We start from the raw sequence: 18,396 nt of genomic DNA on the forward strand, positions 1-18,396 counted from the left end.
ACCAATGAAAGCAATATAAGGGACCTAGGGGGGAATATAAAGCATGCCAAACTATGGCACAATAGGGGTCCCCAAAGGAGGAGGAAGAGAAAAGGGGATGGAAAAGGTAGTTGAGGAAATCATGACTGAAAACTTTCCAAACCTAAAGAAGGAAACAGATACCAAGTACAAGAGGCACAGAGAGTCCCCAACAAGAATCTAAACAGACCCACATCAAGACGTGTTATAACTAAGATGGCCAAAGTTAAAGACAAAGTATTCTGAAGGCAGCAAGAGAAAAACAAAGTTATTTACAAAGGAACCCCCAAAAGGCTTTCAGCTGAGTTCTCACAAACACTGTGGGCCAGAAGGGAGTGGCAAGATACATTCAAAGTCCTGAATGAAAAAAAGCTGCAGCCTAGGATACTCTATTTGGCAAGACTATCCTTTAGAAGGAGAGAGAATTTCACAGACAAGCAAAAACAAAGAATTCATCAATACTAAAGCTATACTAAAAGAAATATTGAAAGGTCTGCTCTAAATAGAAAAGGAACAGGAAGCTAGAGAAATGAGAAAACCATAATTGGAAATACAATAACTACAATGAGTTGCAAGAGAATAACATGATGTAAAAAAATAAATAAAAATAATATCAAAATCATAAAACAAACAACAGTTTCTTCTGTAGAGCACAGGGAGCTATATTCAGTATCTTGCAGTAACTTATGGTGAAAAAATATGAAAATGAATATATGTATATGTATGACTGAAGCAGTGCACTGTACACCAGAAATTAACACAACATTGTAAACTGACTATACTTCAATAAAAGTACATTAAAAAGAATCAACTAATGCCAAGACTCACTGCAAACATGTTATGTGTGATTCACATTTTTGAACGTCATTCAGCCGCATGCTACTTATTATCAGTATCTTTCACTAGCTCTGAGAATGAGGCCCATTTCTATCTTGCTTACAGGTTTCCCCCAAGGGTATTCATTTAGCTTCTGGACCTTAACGTCAATAGTAGAACTATAGTTGCCATACTTAGCAGCCTCTGATGGGGCTCCTCCTTTAACTCTCCATTCCTCCTTAAATGGAGTTATCACATCAAGTGGCCTCCGTTACATCCTTCTCTTGTGAGCAGCAAAAGTTACAATACACACAATATTCAGCTGTGTGGATGTCAACCTGAATACGTATCTCTCTTAGCTTGGCGTTGCACTTTCTTGCCTCTCTCCTAGACTACCCAGAGACCCTGTTCTTTTGATATAGAAGCGCCCAAGGCCATCATTAAGAAATGATGCTATCTTAGGCAATTAACCCCAAAGAATAGTTTTATAGTGCTCCCATTTTTCCTTTCTCCAAGTATAATTCACATGCAATAAAATGGACCCCATGTAAGTGGGAAAATGAATGAGTTTTTGACAAATGTATCCTCTCCTGTTACTACCATCACCATCGAGATATAGAACGTGTCCACTACCTCAAAGGTCCCTTGTGCCCTTTAGATGTCAGTTCTTCAATTGCTAGCCCAAATGATCATTTATCTGCTTTCTGACATGTTGATTCATTTCTCTTTTCTAAACTTTCAAATACATAAAATCATACAGTGTGTTTGAAAAAAAAATAGCTTATTACATGGGTAATATGTAGCCCAGTAGCTGGTACAAAGTAAGCACTCAAAAAATAAATCAGAAATGAATGGACAGGATTCAAAATTCTGAGTTAAAAAAAAAAAAAAATGCCAGGCTTTGAGACCTGCTGTCTTTGGTAGATCATTAGGGCCTGACAGTCAACTCCCAGATCAAATCAGAAGAAATCTGCATGTGGACTTTTGATAAAGAGCTGTTGGTAGAGCAAATCACATCCCATGCCTTTCAAGTCAGCTTAATTCCTTGTGTTTAGATTGAAACATTATTCAGAAGACTCCTAAATTCAGCCTGAATCTACAGGATCATTGGACCTTTAAATGACTTCAACTTTCCTTTTATCAGAAATGCTAGATTATCCTTCAGACGTACTTCCTTCCATCTCCTGACCCAAACATATAAATTATATGTGAAAACTAAATACAGTCAAACATAGAGGCAAAGGTCATGAGACCTGGTGGTGTTGGTGGCAAGTTACCTTTTATGAAGAATGAATGGCTCTGTGGGAAATCTTTACGTCTGTGGTCCCCTAAAGAAGTATCCATTTTCAACCTGTCATTCACCAGTTATCCCTGATTAAAGAAAAATATACTCTCCCCCAAACTCCAGTTGCTACCTTGACAGCCTTTTATTTGCTATGATAGCTGAACTACCTGAGATTTTTGGCTCCTATTTTGCCTAATAAATGATTTCCAGAGTGTGGGGACCACCCCCAAACTTTTTCACAAATCATTGCCAGGCACTCTACACCAATTTGGGATGGATGGCATTCAAACAATTGAATTTCTGTGCCTTGTTCCCTTATTCTTTAGCGCCGCAGGGCATATCTTACATTTATGTTTTGCAAATAACAGAACATATGTTTCAATTACCCACACTTAGGTTTTCCTCCAATGTATCCCCAGTCAACAGCTTCAGTCTTGTCTATGGTTTCTTGTCTGGAGCTCTGAAAATGCCCCTTCACAGAGGAACTGACTGGGAATCATAGACAAGGCTATCAGAACTGAGTTTTCAACCCAAAAGCTTCTCAGGTCAGAAGGGAAGGAAGAGAAACTGTTTCATCATGATTTCAACTCACTTTCCTTGATGGACATCAGACAAACATAGTCAATAGGTGGGTCAGGGTTGGCACTTCCTCCACACATGTGTAAACATGTACACACACGAGGAGGAGGGGAAGAGAGGAGTGTGGGGCAACCTAGTCAACCAGTAACTACTGAGAGCCACCTAAGTGCTAAGCACTGGGTAAGAACGTGGAGGTAAGACCTAAACAAGCAATTCTCCAGTGAAGACATACAAGTGGCCAACAGGCACATGAAATAAATGCTCAATATTGCTAATTATCAGAGAAATGCAAATCAAAACTACAACGAGGTATCATTTCACACCAGTCAGAATATCCATCATTCAAAAGTCCACAAACAATAAATGCTGGAGAGGGCGTGGAGAAAAGGGAACTCTCACACACTGTTGGTGGAAAGGTAGTTTGGTGCAGCCATTATGGAAAACAGTATGGAGATTCCTCAAAAGACTAAAAATAGACTTACCATATGATCCAGCAATCCCACTCCTGGGCATATATCCAGAGGGAAACTTAAAAGACACAACAGGCACCCCAATGTTCATAGCAGCACTATTTACAATAGCCAAGGCATGGAAACAACCTAAATGTCCATTGACAGATGACTGGATAAACAAGTTGTGATATATTTATGCAATGGAATACTACTAAGCCATAAAAATAATAAAATAATGCCATTTGCAGCAACATGGCTAGACCTGGAGAATGTCATTCTAAGTGAAGTAAGCCAGAAAGAGAAAAATACTATATGGTATCACTTATATGTGGAATCTTAAAAAAAAAACAAAACTCATTTACAAAACAGAAGCAAACTCATAGAAAACAAACTTATGGTCACCAGGGGAGGAAGGGATAAATTGGGGAGTTCGAGATTTGCAGATATTCACTAGTATATATAAAACAGCTAAACAAGTTTCTAATGCATAGCACAGGGGACTATATTCAGTATCTTGTAGTAACTTACGATTAAGAAGAATATAAAAACGAATATATGTATGTTCTTCTATGACTGAAGTATTGTGCTGTAAACCAGAAATTGCCACAACATTGTTAACTGACTATACTTCAATAAAAGTAAAATAAAAAAAAAAAAAAAAGAACGTGGAGATAAAGTAAATGTCTAAAAACTCAACACACAACTTCATAGGATTCTGCTATATATATAATACACTCTTCTCTTTGAAAGGGGGGGGTTTGCATCTTTTCTCTTTTTCCAGATCCCACACTTCCAATTTACAGATTCTTACAAGACAGGTACTTGGTGAATATGGCTGCCTGCTCATTCCACATCGATCTCCAACCTGCCCATTCTCACCTGGGAGGCTGTCATCACACACTGACACTCAGAAAGATTTAAATGAAGATTCTTGCCACATCCTAAATCACTGCCCAAGGAAGATTAAGAGAAATTTAGAACACAAAATCATTTCTGGGGCTGCATTTGAGGGCTATTTGCCCGGAATGAAATTTTGAAGGAAGCGATTGGTGTAGGAAAATAAGACAACATTCATCGACTTGAAACAAGCTGCAGGCGCAAGTCCACTAAGTTACTGAGACGGTCAGCTAGCAGAACAGTAGTGTCAGACTAGTTCTATGCCAGAACTCACTGTATAAGATAAAATGTGTGCCATGGAGAGGGGGGTTACCTCTGCCCTAGAGAGAAATCTGCCCAGGCCCTGCTGGTCCCGACTCGATGCTGTCTAGGTCTTTACTAACACTTGCAGATCTGGTGTGTGCCTTTTCCTCCCAGCTGACAGTGGTGACTCAGAGCATTACCTAAATCTCATTGCTCAGAAATCGGAGGAGAGATTGCTCTTTTACCCGACCCGGTGAGATGGCAACTCTGAAGACCATTCACAGGAACAGTGTCATTTTCAAAGCCATCTGGGTTGTACACCTTACGAATCCTTGTCAAAACATCAAGAAACTCTCTTGCAAACCAAAAAGAAGGAAACACTCTTGAGATCTATATAGCCATGGGACTGAAGTTTGAATTCAAAAGAGCAATTCCATAATGAACACTCACTGCTCTTCGTAAAGAACATTACAGCAAGGTTGATAGACACTGACAGTTCCTTAGGTCAGTTACTGAAGATGCTTGACTCTGAGTGTCATTTCACTAAATTATCTACTAATGTATAAACCATGTTTCGCTATCAACTGTTTGTCAGTCATGTCAAAGAATGATTTCAGTGCTTCCTGATCATGTTCTAGGAAATATACTTCAAGGGGGCTTAAACTCTGGGGAACACTCAAACCTTCTGAGCCAGTATGGCTGTCAGTGCTAACAGGGCATCCAAAGGAGTGCTGGACCTGTGCTGAGATGAAAACGGCAAAATCCAGTCTCAGTGCTGATTCTGGCTGGCTGTGTAAATCAAGCCGACTCAGGGAGCCTGACAAGGGGATGGTAGACTCTTAAAAATGAATCTCACGGGACATAATTATGTGAAGATAATACAATCAAACAACAGCTAGAAAACACACAAACGCACACTTACCACCCACCTGTATTTGGCATGACTAAGCGTCCTCCTAAGTGGCCAAAGACACCAGTGGTCCGCAGTTCCGTCCTTGTAGGAAGTGATGACAGATTCTGGATGTAGGGTGTTTTGTTTCTGGGATGCACTGCAGTGAAGCCGCGGTTGTTTCCATGGGGAAAAGTCCCGGAATGATTCTTGCCATGGTACTCAGCTCTCTCAGACACTCCCAGGGAAACCATGAATGAGCTCTGAACTTTCACTTTGATGTCTGACAGAGGGTTAAAGAGTGAGGACTCCGTCATGAGCTCCTTGTCCAGGGGGTCCTGGAGACAGATGGGCCCACTGTACGTTCGGCTCACAGTGAGGTCAGGTTGCAGGGAGGAATTCAGGAGCAGGGAGTTACCTGCTGAAAGAAGGCGGACCTGTCACTCAGAAACTGGGACGCACCATCACAGCGGCTCCCTGACATCTGTGCTCACTGGCTGAACAACAGCACTGCCTGCGGGCTGCCCGGGTCAGGGCTGGCCCTTCAGACCCACCCCGGGCATGGAGAGCTCCTCTCCTGGGCTGAGTGACCAGAGCCTTGGACTCGGGAGCTCTGTTTTTAGTCAATTCTCTGAACATCACTGACCAAAATAATTCACGTTCCAGAGTCCCTTACACGATATCTTTCCAAAACAAGTCACTCCACCAGACAACGAACTCAGGTATTATTGTTTATGGGATTACTTTAACTGGCAAAAAGAGAAGCTTCAAAAAGAAAAAAAAGAAAGAAAAGAAAGATGTTTTGTAAGCCAGTTCGGAGCGAAAATAACATCTGTTCATTTTAAACGGCAGGAGATGACACAGTGTGGTGACGAGGCAGGGCTGCTCATAACCGAGGCTGCGCTGGTGCCAGCACATCTCCCGTGGGATTCTGGGCAGTTTCTAGAGCTGGGGGAGGAAATGATGTGTCCTCAGAGCACAAAAGGTCAGGGGACTTCACGAATCGCTCCATGTCTCAGTAGCCAATTTGCTCTAACAATGTATACATGACTCTGAGATGGAAAGGAGGTACCACACGAGGGTGGTGAGACTCAGCTCCTACAAGGGGAACAGCTTAGAATGGCCTCCTTTCTAACTCAAATGGGAAAAAAAAACCCAAACCTTACACCAACAGGAGAAATTGGACTTTCTCATCTGTTGAGGCTTACCAATTTTCTTCTCTGCCAAATATTAAAAAGAAATGCTGTGATATTTTCTCGTGATGAAGTCATCTCATTTATTAGTAAGTAACAGAATAACCCTCAGTCCCAAGCCGCCCACCCTTATCAGTCCGTCAACGTGACATCTCAGATTGAAGCCCAAACCACATTAAACAATTTTCCTTCCGGGCCTGACAAAAATGTTTAAAGTAAGGTATTTTTGAAAATGTGACAATTCTAGGCCATACTGTATTAGCTTCTATTGTTTTTCCATTTTCATAAATGGTAACAACGCCAGCAGGAAATCGATAACCCTGACTTTTCCCAACTCTTTGTTCTGATGCTCTAAGAATCCAAAATCATAGAGGAGGAGGTTCAAAATGAGATGAAAGAGCCCTATAGATCTAAAGGCACCTGGATGGTACGTTGTTTTTTTTCATGTTTGAGGCTCTTGGGCCAAGACACAGACACAATTAAGGAGTCTGCTTTTTAATAGAACTGCATCGAATGTTACAGGTACCAGCCTGACTCTGGTTTACGGTTGGCCCAGGTAAGAAGCAAGAACCTTCATCTCACATCTGAAAAGAGCTTAGAACAGGAGTTTCCACTGACAAAGGAAACAGCAGACCCCAGACTCTTATGTCTCTTCTCTCAACCACTTACCTTCTGAAGTTTAATTTTGTAAGTTGAAGTACAGTTGATTTACAACGTTGTGTTAGTCTCTGGTACCCAGCATCGTCAATCAGTTTTATTTATATATATATATATATATATAAAAATTTTCATTACTGGTTATTACAAGCTATTGAATATAGTTCCCTGTGCTATACAGGAGGACCTTGTAGTTTAACTTCTGGTTACTCTTAAAAGAGCCTCCTTTTTTTTTTTGTACAAAGCACAGCAGTTCATTCTTTACATTTAATGACTTCTCTGTTCCTGGTTTGCACTCTTTGTACACTCAGCCTCATATTCATATTGAAGTAATTTGGAAAGAGCCTCCTATCTTACGTAAAGTCTAGAAGCAAAAACATTTCTATCATTAGACTTAATCTAACCTGAGCACTTAAGTGGAAAATGCCTGATTATGACAGTTTGTACATACGATAGAGTCCACAGTTAAGGAAAGCTGGCTGGGTGGAATTTTAATCAAGGGCTCTGCTCATAGCACTTGTTTTGTGAGATTCTTGGTGGAAAAAAAATGGTAAAATAAGTTTGCAAAGGCTACATATTCTCTTAAAGATTCACAATACACTTACTCTCTGAGAGGTCCCACAGTAAGGAGGTGAGTTTGAGCTTCGCAAGTCAGCGTTCCCCAGACACCTAGGTCAGGGGACGACCCCTCCCACCTGCTGCCTGGCACTCTAGGGAGCTCACTGGCATCTTGTACCAAAGCAAGAGGAGACACAGCTTCTAGACTGACACTCACTGCACTTACTGAGTACCTTCCACAAGCCAAGGGTTTACAGCCCACGTTGTTCCAGGTAGTTTCATCCTCACGAGACCCCCCTGAGGTGGTGGGAGTACCCCCATTCGACATTGTGAAAATTAAGACTGAGGGAGGATCAACGATGAACTCTATCTTATAGCTACTGGATTCAGATCTATCCCACTTCAGAGCCTCTGAATTTGTGCATGAAGCTGCCTCTCACACTGCTGTACATCCTCTATGGTCAAGTGTTATGGCCTCAGTATCTTATCATCTGATGGAAATACAGTTCTAGTTGTTTTATATGGTATTACGATCAGAGTTCTTCACTGGATTTCTTTCTAATTAAATATATATACCAAGCTCTAAACCCAAATTAAGGGGATGTGTCCCCATCTGAGGCCGACCAGACTCAGACCTGAAGCTGAGAGGCCAGAAGCGAGTTGCAAGTGGTCGGGCACCTTGTCTCCCAGTATTTAGCATGCTCGGGTTTCCACTTCACAATCCTGTCTCTACTCACTCTCTGCCAAGCAGCAAGCCTTCCTGACCTGTGCTGCAGGCACTACTGACAAACAACAAGCAGAAATAAAGGTGACAGTCTTGACCACGAGGGTCAAGGTAGAAGACTTCATCCTCAGAAGACAGACAGTTTCATTTTTTTCTAAAATAAAAGCTAGACGTGTCTCATCCCCACCTCCCACTCAGGACAGAGTCGGTTCGTGTAAGAGAATGAAATGACTCTGTTTTAGAAATGAGTATTGCTAAAGTCGGACATGATAAATTTTCCTTCCCCAACAACAAGGCTGCCTTGAGCTGGCAACAGCAGAGAGTCATTTAGGCTGGGAAGTTCGTTTTTTCCCTGGCTAACTGACCCATCATAGAGCCTCTAAAGTCCTTTTACTTATTTTAAATAAAAGCAACAAAAAATAACTCCACCTAATAAACAGTGTCATAAATATGCCTTAGCCTGGGATAATCAGTATTTTAGTTAACTAAATACACATCCCCACAGCTGGCTTACTAAAATAGAAAGTTGGATAATCTGAGATAAAAGAACTCGTTATTCTCACTGCACATCAAAAATGGAAATGCCTCACTTAAAAGGTTGGGAATAGTGAATTGAGATCTGCTGGTCCTCACGGTAGCCAAGGACTTGGGCAAACCACCCCACAGAGCCTGGGGTCCTAACGGGTGAAGACAATTTGGTAGCGGTCCCTAGTGCCCAGAGCTACCCTCACACAGGACCAAAGAACACCAGGGTCCTGCATGAGTGCGGTTAGTCTGTGGCCCTGAGGATGAGGTGCTGGGGGGCCCTAGGCCGCTGACCTTGACGGACTGTTTTGAAGTTGAAGGTCTGGAAGCCACCTGTCAATGCAGAAGAGTCGATGACGTCCACGCCATAGTCACTCTGGCTCCGTCTGTAGAGGGTGACGCCAATGACCAGGACCGCAACAGCGACCACTGCAGCGCCCAGGCCCGAGTACAGAGCAATGTCGCTGGCATTCTCCATGCCTGAAAGACACAAGAGAAATCCTAAATGGCCAACATGGGCGCAGAGCAGAAGAGCCACCCCAGGACATCAAATGAAGTGCTATTGGGTTTTTGGAGCTACTGCTCAGAGAAAACGACAGATGCAGCCAGCCCAGCTGTACTGCCCTTTCACACAATAATCATGTTTCTAAAAGACCCTGAATAAATCCAAGGGATGCTAGGTAAATATCTTAATGGCATGAAGGCAGCTTACCACGTAATGGATTCTTGAAGAGAATCAATTTTGCAAAGAATAGAATAATTTTCAAGGAAAAACAGGCAACTCCTTAATTTGTTTGTCTGAGGAAGTCCTACTGCCCTGCCAAGTATTCTTTACATTTTATCTTTCCTGGAGGGAAGACATGAGGTCCACGTACAATGACAAAATATGGGTGAACTCCTTTGCTTGTCTATGACCTGGGGTGCATGCATCCACAGCGGTCTAGGGTGAAAAGGTAACACACGGTCTATGAGTCAAGAGAGAGGAGACCAGAGCTCACAAATATGAATTTTAGCTTTGGCACACATCACTCAGTTCAAGAGAACATTGACAACATCAGTTGAAGGTATTTACAATCATTATGAGCGACTTTCTTTTGTCAGATATGAAAAGGGCTTCGTCCCACGTGCTCTTATGTCCATGGTGAACGTTTTCTAGTGCCAATTAAATGCTCGACTCTAATGCTTTTTGGTGGAAGAGGACTGGTCTCTAACAGGGCACATGCTGTTTCTCCCATACCTCTCCTACTCCATCCTATTGAATGCATGGGCAAAGCAAAAATAAAAGCGTTAGTTTGAATTTAGAATGTGGGTGTCTCCCCAACCCCCAAGATACATTGTGGCTACTTTCCAACCCTTTTGCTAGATGCACACCGGGTGTGGTTCATTCCTGAAGAGATCCATAATAGTTCCTGCAATTCAGCTTGGCGTTTACCCAGGACTGCATGATCCTGAAAAAGGACTTATCTTGGAAAGTGTATAAAAATGGAAGGTGGCAAGTGCTAACTACATAAATGATTTCCCTACAGATTATGTGGTAGGTACACTTAATAGGTCCAAAAGTAATTACTATGTCACCCCTGTTGGTCTTAGCAGATAAAATAAACCCTTCATATATTTATTTACCTTGTAATTGCATGCCATTTACTATGTGTTCACCGCACCCTAATACGGTACTTATGTTATCAAACGAGTAGAGCTAACTGTACAAGTAAAGTAAATTTATTTTCAACAAAGTTAGTGGACTATAAAATAAGGTGCTACCAAATTAGAGTGAACAAGGAAATCAAGCAGAACCAGTTCAGTAATAGGGCAGTAAACACATAAAGATAATTCGCAAGGGAGAGCACAGCCATCCCAAAGAATGGAATCTGAAAGGTCAGAGGATTATTAGACACTTAACAACCACAACAGCCTAGGAACTGAGAAACAGGGTGTGATTTAGGCTTCAGTTCCAACTGCATGATGGTCCAAGAGGGAGAGGGATGGAGGCACTGGTGGTGGTTTTCCTGACTACCCAGAACCACAGACATGACGACTGATACCAACCCCAATGTGCCAACGTCCACCTATGTCACATGGGGAGTGAGGAGGGCAGCTATCACCCACTGACACTTCAGCCACTCTCTCCTCAATTCAGTTCCTTGGAGGGAGTGATTAGAGCAGAGAGGACACAGGTCACAACGGGTGCAGCAAGCCTGGGTACCAGGAGCAGTGAGAGGACTTTGGATGGAAACCAATTAGCCTTTTCCCCTCTTCTTCCTTCCAGTTTCATGGGCGCTGCTGACTGATGACACTATTGTCTTAAAAGGTGTATATGGGGAGAACACACCTGCTCCACAACTGAGCATACACTGAGAAACAGCCGGGCAGCGCACTGAGTGCAGCTGCTCTGCTGCTGAGCTGGCAAAGTAGAGACAAAGACATCTTTAGCTTCCCAGGTACTCAAATGGGAAGGATCAGGAGCCAGAGGACGAGGGTGAAAATACTTCTGCTGAAAATGCACATCACTGGACATGAAATCCTGAAACAAAACTAAGAAGCAGAACATTCTTCGATTCCTATCTTGTTCATTATGTTTCCACCCTTTTGCTACCCAGGTAACCAGAATTCTCCATCCCCCAGATACAAGTCCTGTTTTAGGAAAGAACCCCTACATATTCCTTCAGACTCTGGTATAAATCTTCAGACAGCTCATCGCGTTTCCTGTCCTGGGGATATCTGCAGGATCTATTTAACTTAAGGGAATGAAATACTAAATGATACAATTTTAAAAAATAAATATGGAGACTTTGGGAAGGGTAGGGAAAGAAGGGAGAGAGACTTGCATCTCAAGCACTTGGTGGGACTGCCTGATCTAAAAACCAGAAGTCAATGGACTCTTATGGAAAGGTAAGCAAAGTGGACTTTGTTTCACAAGAACAGTCTGTCCTGGGGATTCGAAGGTTCAGGGTCTCATCATTTCATTTATTCAACATGTATTAGGTGAACGTCAACCATGAAGTGGAAGTGAGGATACCGAAGTGAATTAACACATGGTCCACATTCTCAGTGACAGGATCCTGCTATCTGAGTACAGCTACAGAGGTAGACACGAGTCCTCAAAGCCACGTGTGCACGTCTCAAGAGCTTTAATCAGTCATCCTTACTCGCAACTCAAATTCTTCTGAAGCTGAGTCATCATGTTTCTTCTTCCTCTCATTATTTTTTTGCTCTTTGTCTACCTGTTTTTACTTCATCTCATTTTTTCTTCTCTTTTTTCCCCTCCGCCCCACCATTTTCTAATCTATTTCTCCAGGAAAGTAGCGTGGGTTTCCTTATAAGGGTTTCTGTGTGCTTATAAACACTAACCGACTTCCTTTTCATGTTTGTTCAGGACTGGCCCCAGAAGAGGTTAGCTGCATATTTTTCCCTAGAGTTTCATGGGAGAAGGAGAAGGCTGGGTGTGTGTCTGTGAGCATGAGTACTGGGGGGGGGGGGTGCCACCGCAGGATCACCACATGCACGCGTGTGTGTATCCACGAGTGCACACTCAGTTCTGGTCAATACATCAGAAGCCACTGCTGTTCCTTCCCAGGGGAATCACTCTAGCCACCTGACCACAAGATGCAGGCTCTTCCTAGGACTTGACATCCTCCTCCACGCCCATCCCTGTGCTCATGGTCTCTGTGGCTGTACTGCCGACACCCCAGATTCAATGGAAATGAACTTACCCGCTAGGTGGACCCCTGCTAGCAAAAGGCCCTGTGCACCTTTCAGATTACAACGACAGGTCACTGTAACACATCCCCCCTCAAGTAGACATCTCGACCCCACCCATCTCTACGTACCCCGTCTGTCAGGTGCTGGCGCAAGGGCCCCCTCCCCCAGGAAAGCAACTCTGTCCTGGCCACTCCAGCCAATCCAGCCAACCCATGGTTTTCTACACTCTAGGTTCCTACAACTCATTTTGGATCATACTTTTGATGTTTAATTATCTGAATGCATTCAGATAAAATTATCTAGTGCATTCTAACTGCTTTAAACTCTTCACAGCCAGTTATCTCTAATTTCCCACTGAAATCTGTGAATCATTGTGTGTGACAGTCTGTTGACTGCTTGCCTTGGACTCAGACTGTGGGAAGAGAAGTATGAAAGAAATCACAGTCTGAGGCTGATTTTGGAGCCCCTGCCACAGAGACTCTCCTTTCCTTTACATCTGCACACGGATGTTTACGCCTGTCTGCTGTTACATGCCGCGTGGTGCTGGTCTGTTTCGTGAAGGTGATTTTGAACAGGAGCGTTCATACCTCATGACTGATCAGGCCATACTGCCTTTTGTGGGCACAGGGAACTTTTCCCTGACTTTCTGTTTACCTGTCAACATGTTATTGATGTCTCTCCTGTGTTTTCATCCCTATTTTCCTCTCTCCAAGAGTCACAAAAGCTTCAGGCAAAACTCAGAAGGACCCAACATGTGGTAGAAAAAATTACGTGCAATCTATAGACTAAAGAAAACAACAACAAAAACACAACGGACGGGGCAATCGCTTGTCCTCCAAACTAGCCGGGAACGACAGAGGAGCCTGTTCATGGCTGGGAGCAGTGTGCAAGAGCTACAGGGAACGGCTACCAAGATTAATAGCTGGAAACTAGGACCCCGGAAAGGAAATGTTTATGGGTTCATCTGGCCTGGAGGAAAGAGCTATAAAGTGCCTTGTGATCTTTAATGCATAAAGCGTTGTTGTAAGAGAAGACACCCACAGCAGGTGCTCAGTGAACCTTCATTTATGATGAGCCAGTAACCAGCTCTTCCCCCTCGCTCACAAGGGCTGCAGAGGAGGACACGGCCTTTTATGACAGCAGTTGGGACTCTGGTTAGGTATTAAAATGACCTTTTCTACAGTAAGAGTTGTTAAAAAACTGCACTGTATTGCGGAGGAAGATTGTGAAATCTCCTTTCAGAGGCTCTCAAACCCAGCACGACCTGACAATCATCCGCAGTTATTTTATTTATTTAATTTATTTTTTGGGTCAAAGCTGGTGAGAAGGGCTAAGTGACCTTTCAAAGCCCCTTCGAACTTCAGACTTCAAAAAAGAGGTATTAACAAGTTCTTGTCTTCGTGAATTATAATCACCCCTGGTCATTCATAGTAACTGATGCCCCCTAAAGAGAAGGGCTGTTTACTTAGTTCACCTTTCTTTCTTCACATGACTCTCATCTGAAAGACATATTAATGCCACTTACAAATGGAAATGTAACTCAATCCCCATGTTATGAGCTTAACTATATATCAGGTCAGAATCTATTTTACAGGACAGGATAGCTACACAAAACGAATAAAGGAGCGTAGCAAAATGGCTTTTGAAACACATGCTATTCTGTTTCATCTCATTAGATGCTGCAGAATGACCACTGCTCCCATTTCAGAAAGAAAAAACAGCAGCAGCAATGACAAGCAGCTTGAATTGGTGTATATATGAGGCAGCGAATTACTGAAGGAGCCATACTATAAATACTCACGAAGAGAGGCTAAGCAAATGGAAAGCTCAAGCCCCAGCCACTGTGCTGGGATCCACAGAAGGCCAGGAAACAGCCGTCTGTCTCGGGACCCCACACCTCCACCCAGCACAGGCAGAGCTAGAGATACAGAGCGATGTGACAAAATAGTTAATTGCATGCTGAAACAGAAGTTACCGTTAAGAGTTCTTTATATTTTGCTGTCATTAAGAAGCAGTAGCTTTTTCTTTAATTTAACACATAAGAAAGTAACTTTTAAATGGGCAGCCATGCTCAACTATCATGAGCAATTCCAATTATATCAGCATTGCTTGGAATCTCATAACCCCTTCCTTGACCAGCATCTCAGCTTCCCCAACTTCCCATCCTCAAAAACCTCATTACTGGAATGAATGGCAACAATATCATATTCTGAAGCAGCACTTACTATATGCCAGGCACTGTTCTAGTAACTTTATCCTTACTAACTCATTTCCACCCTTCTTACAACCTTGTAAAAATGTATCCTTTTAAATGTGTCAACTGAAGCAGCACTATATACAATAGCCAAGACATGGAAACAACCTAAATCTCCATTGACAGATGACTGGATAAAGAAGATGTGGTGTATTTATACAATGGACTACTACCAAGCCATAAGAATGAATAAAATAATGCCATTTGCAGCAACATGGATGGACCTGGAGAATGTCATTCTAAGTGAAGTAAGCCAGAAAGAGAAAGAAAAATACCATATAATATCACTCATATGTGGTATCTTAAAAAAAAAAAAAAAAAGACTCCATGAACTCATCTACAAAACAGAAAGAGACTCGCAGACATAGTAAACAATCTTATGGTTACCAGGGGAAGGGGGTGGGAGGGAATAAATCTGGGAGTTTGAGATTTGCAAATGTTAGCCACTATATATAAAAATAGATAAAAACAAATTTCTTCTGTATAGCACAGGAAACTATGTTCAAATCCTGTATTAATCTTAAATGAAAAAAATATGAAAACGAATATAGTATGTAGATGCATGCCTGGGACACTGTGCTGTACACCAGAAACTTACACATTGTAACTGCCTGTACTTCAGTTTAAAAAAAATATTGCAAAAAAAGTGTCAACTGAGGCAAGAAAATCACTTGCCTTGCCCAAAGCCTCACAGTTGGATTCAATCCCGAGCAGCCTGGATCCAGAATCGATGCTCTGGCTCATTCTTTACCCAGCTGTTAACCTCTGTCCTGATCACACTGCCTGATACCTTTTTTTTTGAGGGGGGGTAGGCACCTTAGTGAACTCTGGTTTTTCTCTGACATGTTTACTTACTCTTTTTTTTTTTTTTTTAAATTGAAGTACAGTCAATTTACTGTGGATTAATTTCTGGTGTACAGCACAGTGATTCATTTATACATACATACACATATAAACACCCGTATGTCTTCACTCTCAAATGGCTTAACCATGATGCTGTGGGGCTTCCCTGACTCTCCTCCCTGCCGTCTACACACCTGTACCCAGGGCAACGTGAACTGCTGGAGGAACTCACAAAAGTATATTGGCAGCTATCATTAAAAAAGCAATGCTCTGCAAACTCACCTGGGCCTTCTTTGCAGCTGAGTATTTTATTCATGTTCTATGACCAAATAACACTTTTCATCAAAACAGTTACTCTGAACTGTGTTTTCTTTCTTCAATACCCCTACTTCTCACCTGCCCCCTTTCTAGCTGAAAAACTAAAGGCTGCCCTGTGTGACCCCACACACACACACAACTCAAAATTCCTCTGCTCCTGCCTATGTTTTTCCTTTCCTTTCCTCTGTTCCCTGAACAGCTGCTCCTCTGCCTTGTCAGGCCAGCTCTGCTCCGCCCTCTCCTGCCTCCACGGGGGACCTGGCCTCATTCATTATTCCCTTTTGGTCTTGCATCTTTAAACTTTGCCTCTACACCTGAGCCTTGCCTTCTGCCTGCAAACACAGTCTGGTCTCCCTAATCACCTCCCCCACATCCTTCTGCCTGCCTACTCTCCCATAAACCTCTCAAAGATGCAGCCTTTTTTACATCCGTGGAATTCTTAGCTCTTTGCTGAAAAGAAACTAAAGCATTTTTAAAAATATTAAACATTTCTTGCTACATTTTCCATAATCTCTCTAGCAAGTTAACTCCTGTCTCTGTTAAAATAATTTTAAAAAACAGAATGCATGCATACAAAGAGAAAATGTTTTAGGAAGTATGAAGCTATACTCCACCAAGGGAAAATTTACCTCCAACTACTCTTACTCCAAAAGTAACCACTTCTCTGGGGGGCCGGGGAATTAGTTTTGTTGTTTATTTATTTAATGGAGGTACTAGGGATTGAACCCAGGACCTCATGTGTGCTAAGCACACATTCTACCACTTGAGCTATACCCTCCCTACAAAAGTAACCACTCTTGATAGTAACTTTGAGATCTTCCAGAACAACCAAAAAAAATCCATTTTTTAAATCATTTTTTACTCTAGAAGTTGTTACTATATTATTATGTTTCCATATTATATTTCCTTTACTGTACTTTGCTTTTTTCCCCCACGTACAATATCCTGTATGTCTTTCCTATCAGAACCACAGACTTACTTCACTTCTTTTCACATGTGCTTAGCCCACTGCCTGGCTGTAGAGGGATTTAACCAGCTCATTATTTCTGTATCATTTGATTGTCCTCTTGCTCTTTAAAGTCTAACTTTTGCCCAAATCACCGTTCCTTCTTGGAGACTGTTCACAACCACTCCATGAACAGCAATGTTCTCTTCTGTTCCACTGCAGCAGTAAGACAAGAACAGCCAACCCTCCCTTTATGAAAAAAAAAGTCCCTTAAATTCAATTCTCCAACTTTTTTCTTTCTTTTTGTTCAGTAACTACCCTTCCTTCTGCAAGTTCTATAGAAGAGCTTTAAAAGCTCAGTTCCTAATCCTTTTTGCCCATCTGATCAGATAATTGCTCACATGCAGACAGAGCTAACTATTCCTTTGATGCCGAACAGTCCCAAATCAAGATCTCCTGCCTCGTCTCTGGTATGAAGACCTCATCCTCTGTCTCCTCCTGCTCGAGGGACAAAACCATCCCACAACTGTGTGTTATGCTAACATCTCATATGTGTCATCTGACTTACAAACTCACCATTCTCCTCTCTTCAAATATTTTCTCTTGAACTCCCTTTTTCTGGTAATGACATCACCAGTGACCAGGCTGCAGACTGAAGAGTTCTTCCTTTTCTTTCCATTGACTCCTTCCCCAAACCACTCACGCGCCTCACTGACTGCATCCCCCGTACCTCCTTCACCTCAGTTTTGATAGGAAGCACCCATGTCTCATTCTACTTGGTACCCAGGCCCCAGTCTTTGTTCACTCTGAACCACTTTCCACATGGATTACTCTTCCCAAACAGTTTGGGTACTGCCACTCCAATACCTTTTAATGGTACTGAGTTCGCTCCAGCAGGGGCTTATCTTATAGCTCAAGACACTGTCTGCTCTGCTCCATCCCAGTTTTCTACTGCATCTGCGCCTTTCTCCACACGGACCCTACTCTTTGGCTACATCTGACTGCAGGAACACTTCTGAGATATTACAGGCTCAGTCCCAGGCCACGCAATAAAGCCAGTACCATGGTAAAGCCAGTCCCACGGACTGTGAGCTTTCCCAGCACACATAAAAATTATGTTTACATTACACTGCAGTTTCTTAAGTGTGCAGCAACAGCATTATGTCTTAAAAAAAAAAAAAACCAATGTACATGCCTTAACTGTAAAATACTTTATTGCTAAAACGTGGTAACCACCATCTGACAACTCAGGGTTGCCACAAACCTTCAATGTGTGAAAAATTCAGTATCTGTGAAGCTCATTAAATAAAGCACAATAAAATGAGGTCTGCCTGTATCCATCTTTTTCAAGTAGACCTTGCACTTGAGTAACTTTTCTTTTTGTTCAGACTTTCTGTTCTCACTGAAAGGCTTTCCCTTCCAATATTTGTTTTAATTCTAACCATTCTTCCAAGATTGACAGTAATCTATTTTATAAAATATTTCGTGATAGTGCACATT

The 18,396-nt window shown here is 42.3% G+C and overlaps 1 protein-coding gene across 7 annotated transcripts in view; it reads right to left on the bottom strand.

The window, feature by feature from the left end:
- The window catches only part of UNC5D (unc-5 netrin receptor D), a 494,738-nt gene that overhangs the window by 66,358 nt on the left and 409,984 nt on the right, over positions 1-18,396 (bottom strand). For 3 of the 7 annotated variants that reach the window (XM_031440128.2, XM_031440127.2, XM_031440122.2), the window contains 2 exons: positions 9,131-9,316; positions 5,220-5,597 (listed from right to left, as the gene is read on the bottom strand). In XM_031440128.2, coding sequence (XP_031295988.1) covers positions 5,220-5,597; positions 9,131-9,316 — 564 coding nt within the window. Of the gene's footprint in view, positions 1-5,219; positions 5,601-9,130; positions 9,317-18,396 lie in introns of all 7 variants that reach the window. The other 4 variants (XM_031440126.2, XM_031440123.2, XM_031440121.2 and 1 more) reach the window with 2 other exon arrangements.

This window comes from Camelus dromedarius, chromosome 22, assembly GCF_036321535.1.
Source record: "Camelus dromedarius isolate mCamDro1 chromosome 22, mCamDro1.pat, whole genome shotgun sequence".
In the NCBI taxonomy this organism is placed as follows: Eukaryota; Metazoa; Chordata; class Mammalia; order Artiodactyla; family Camelidae; genus Camelus; species Camelus dromedarius.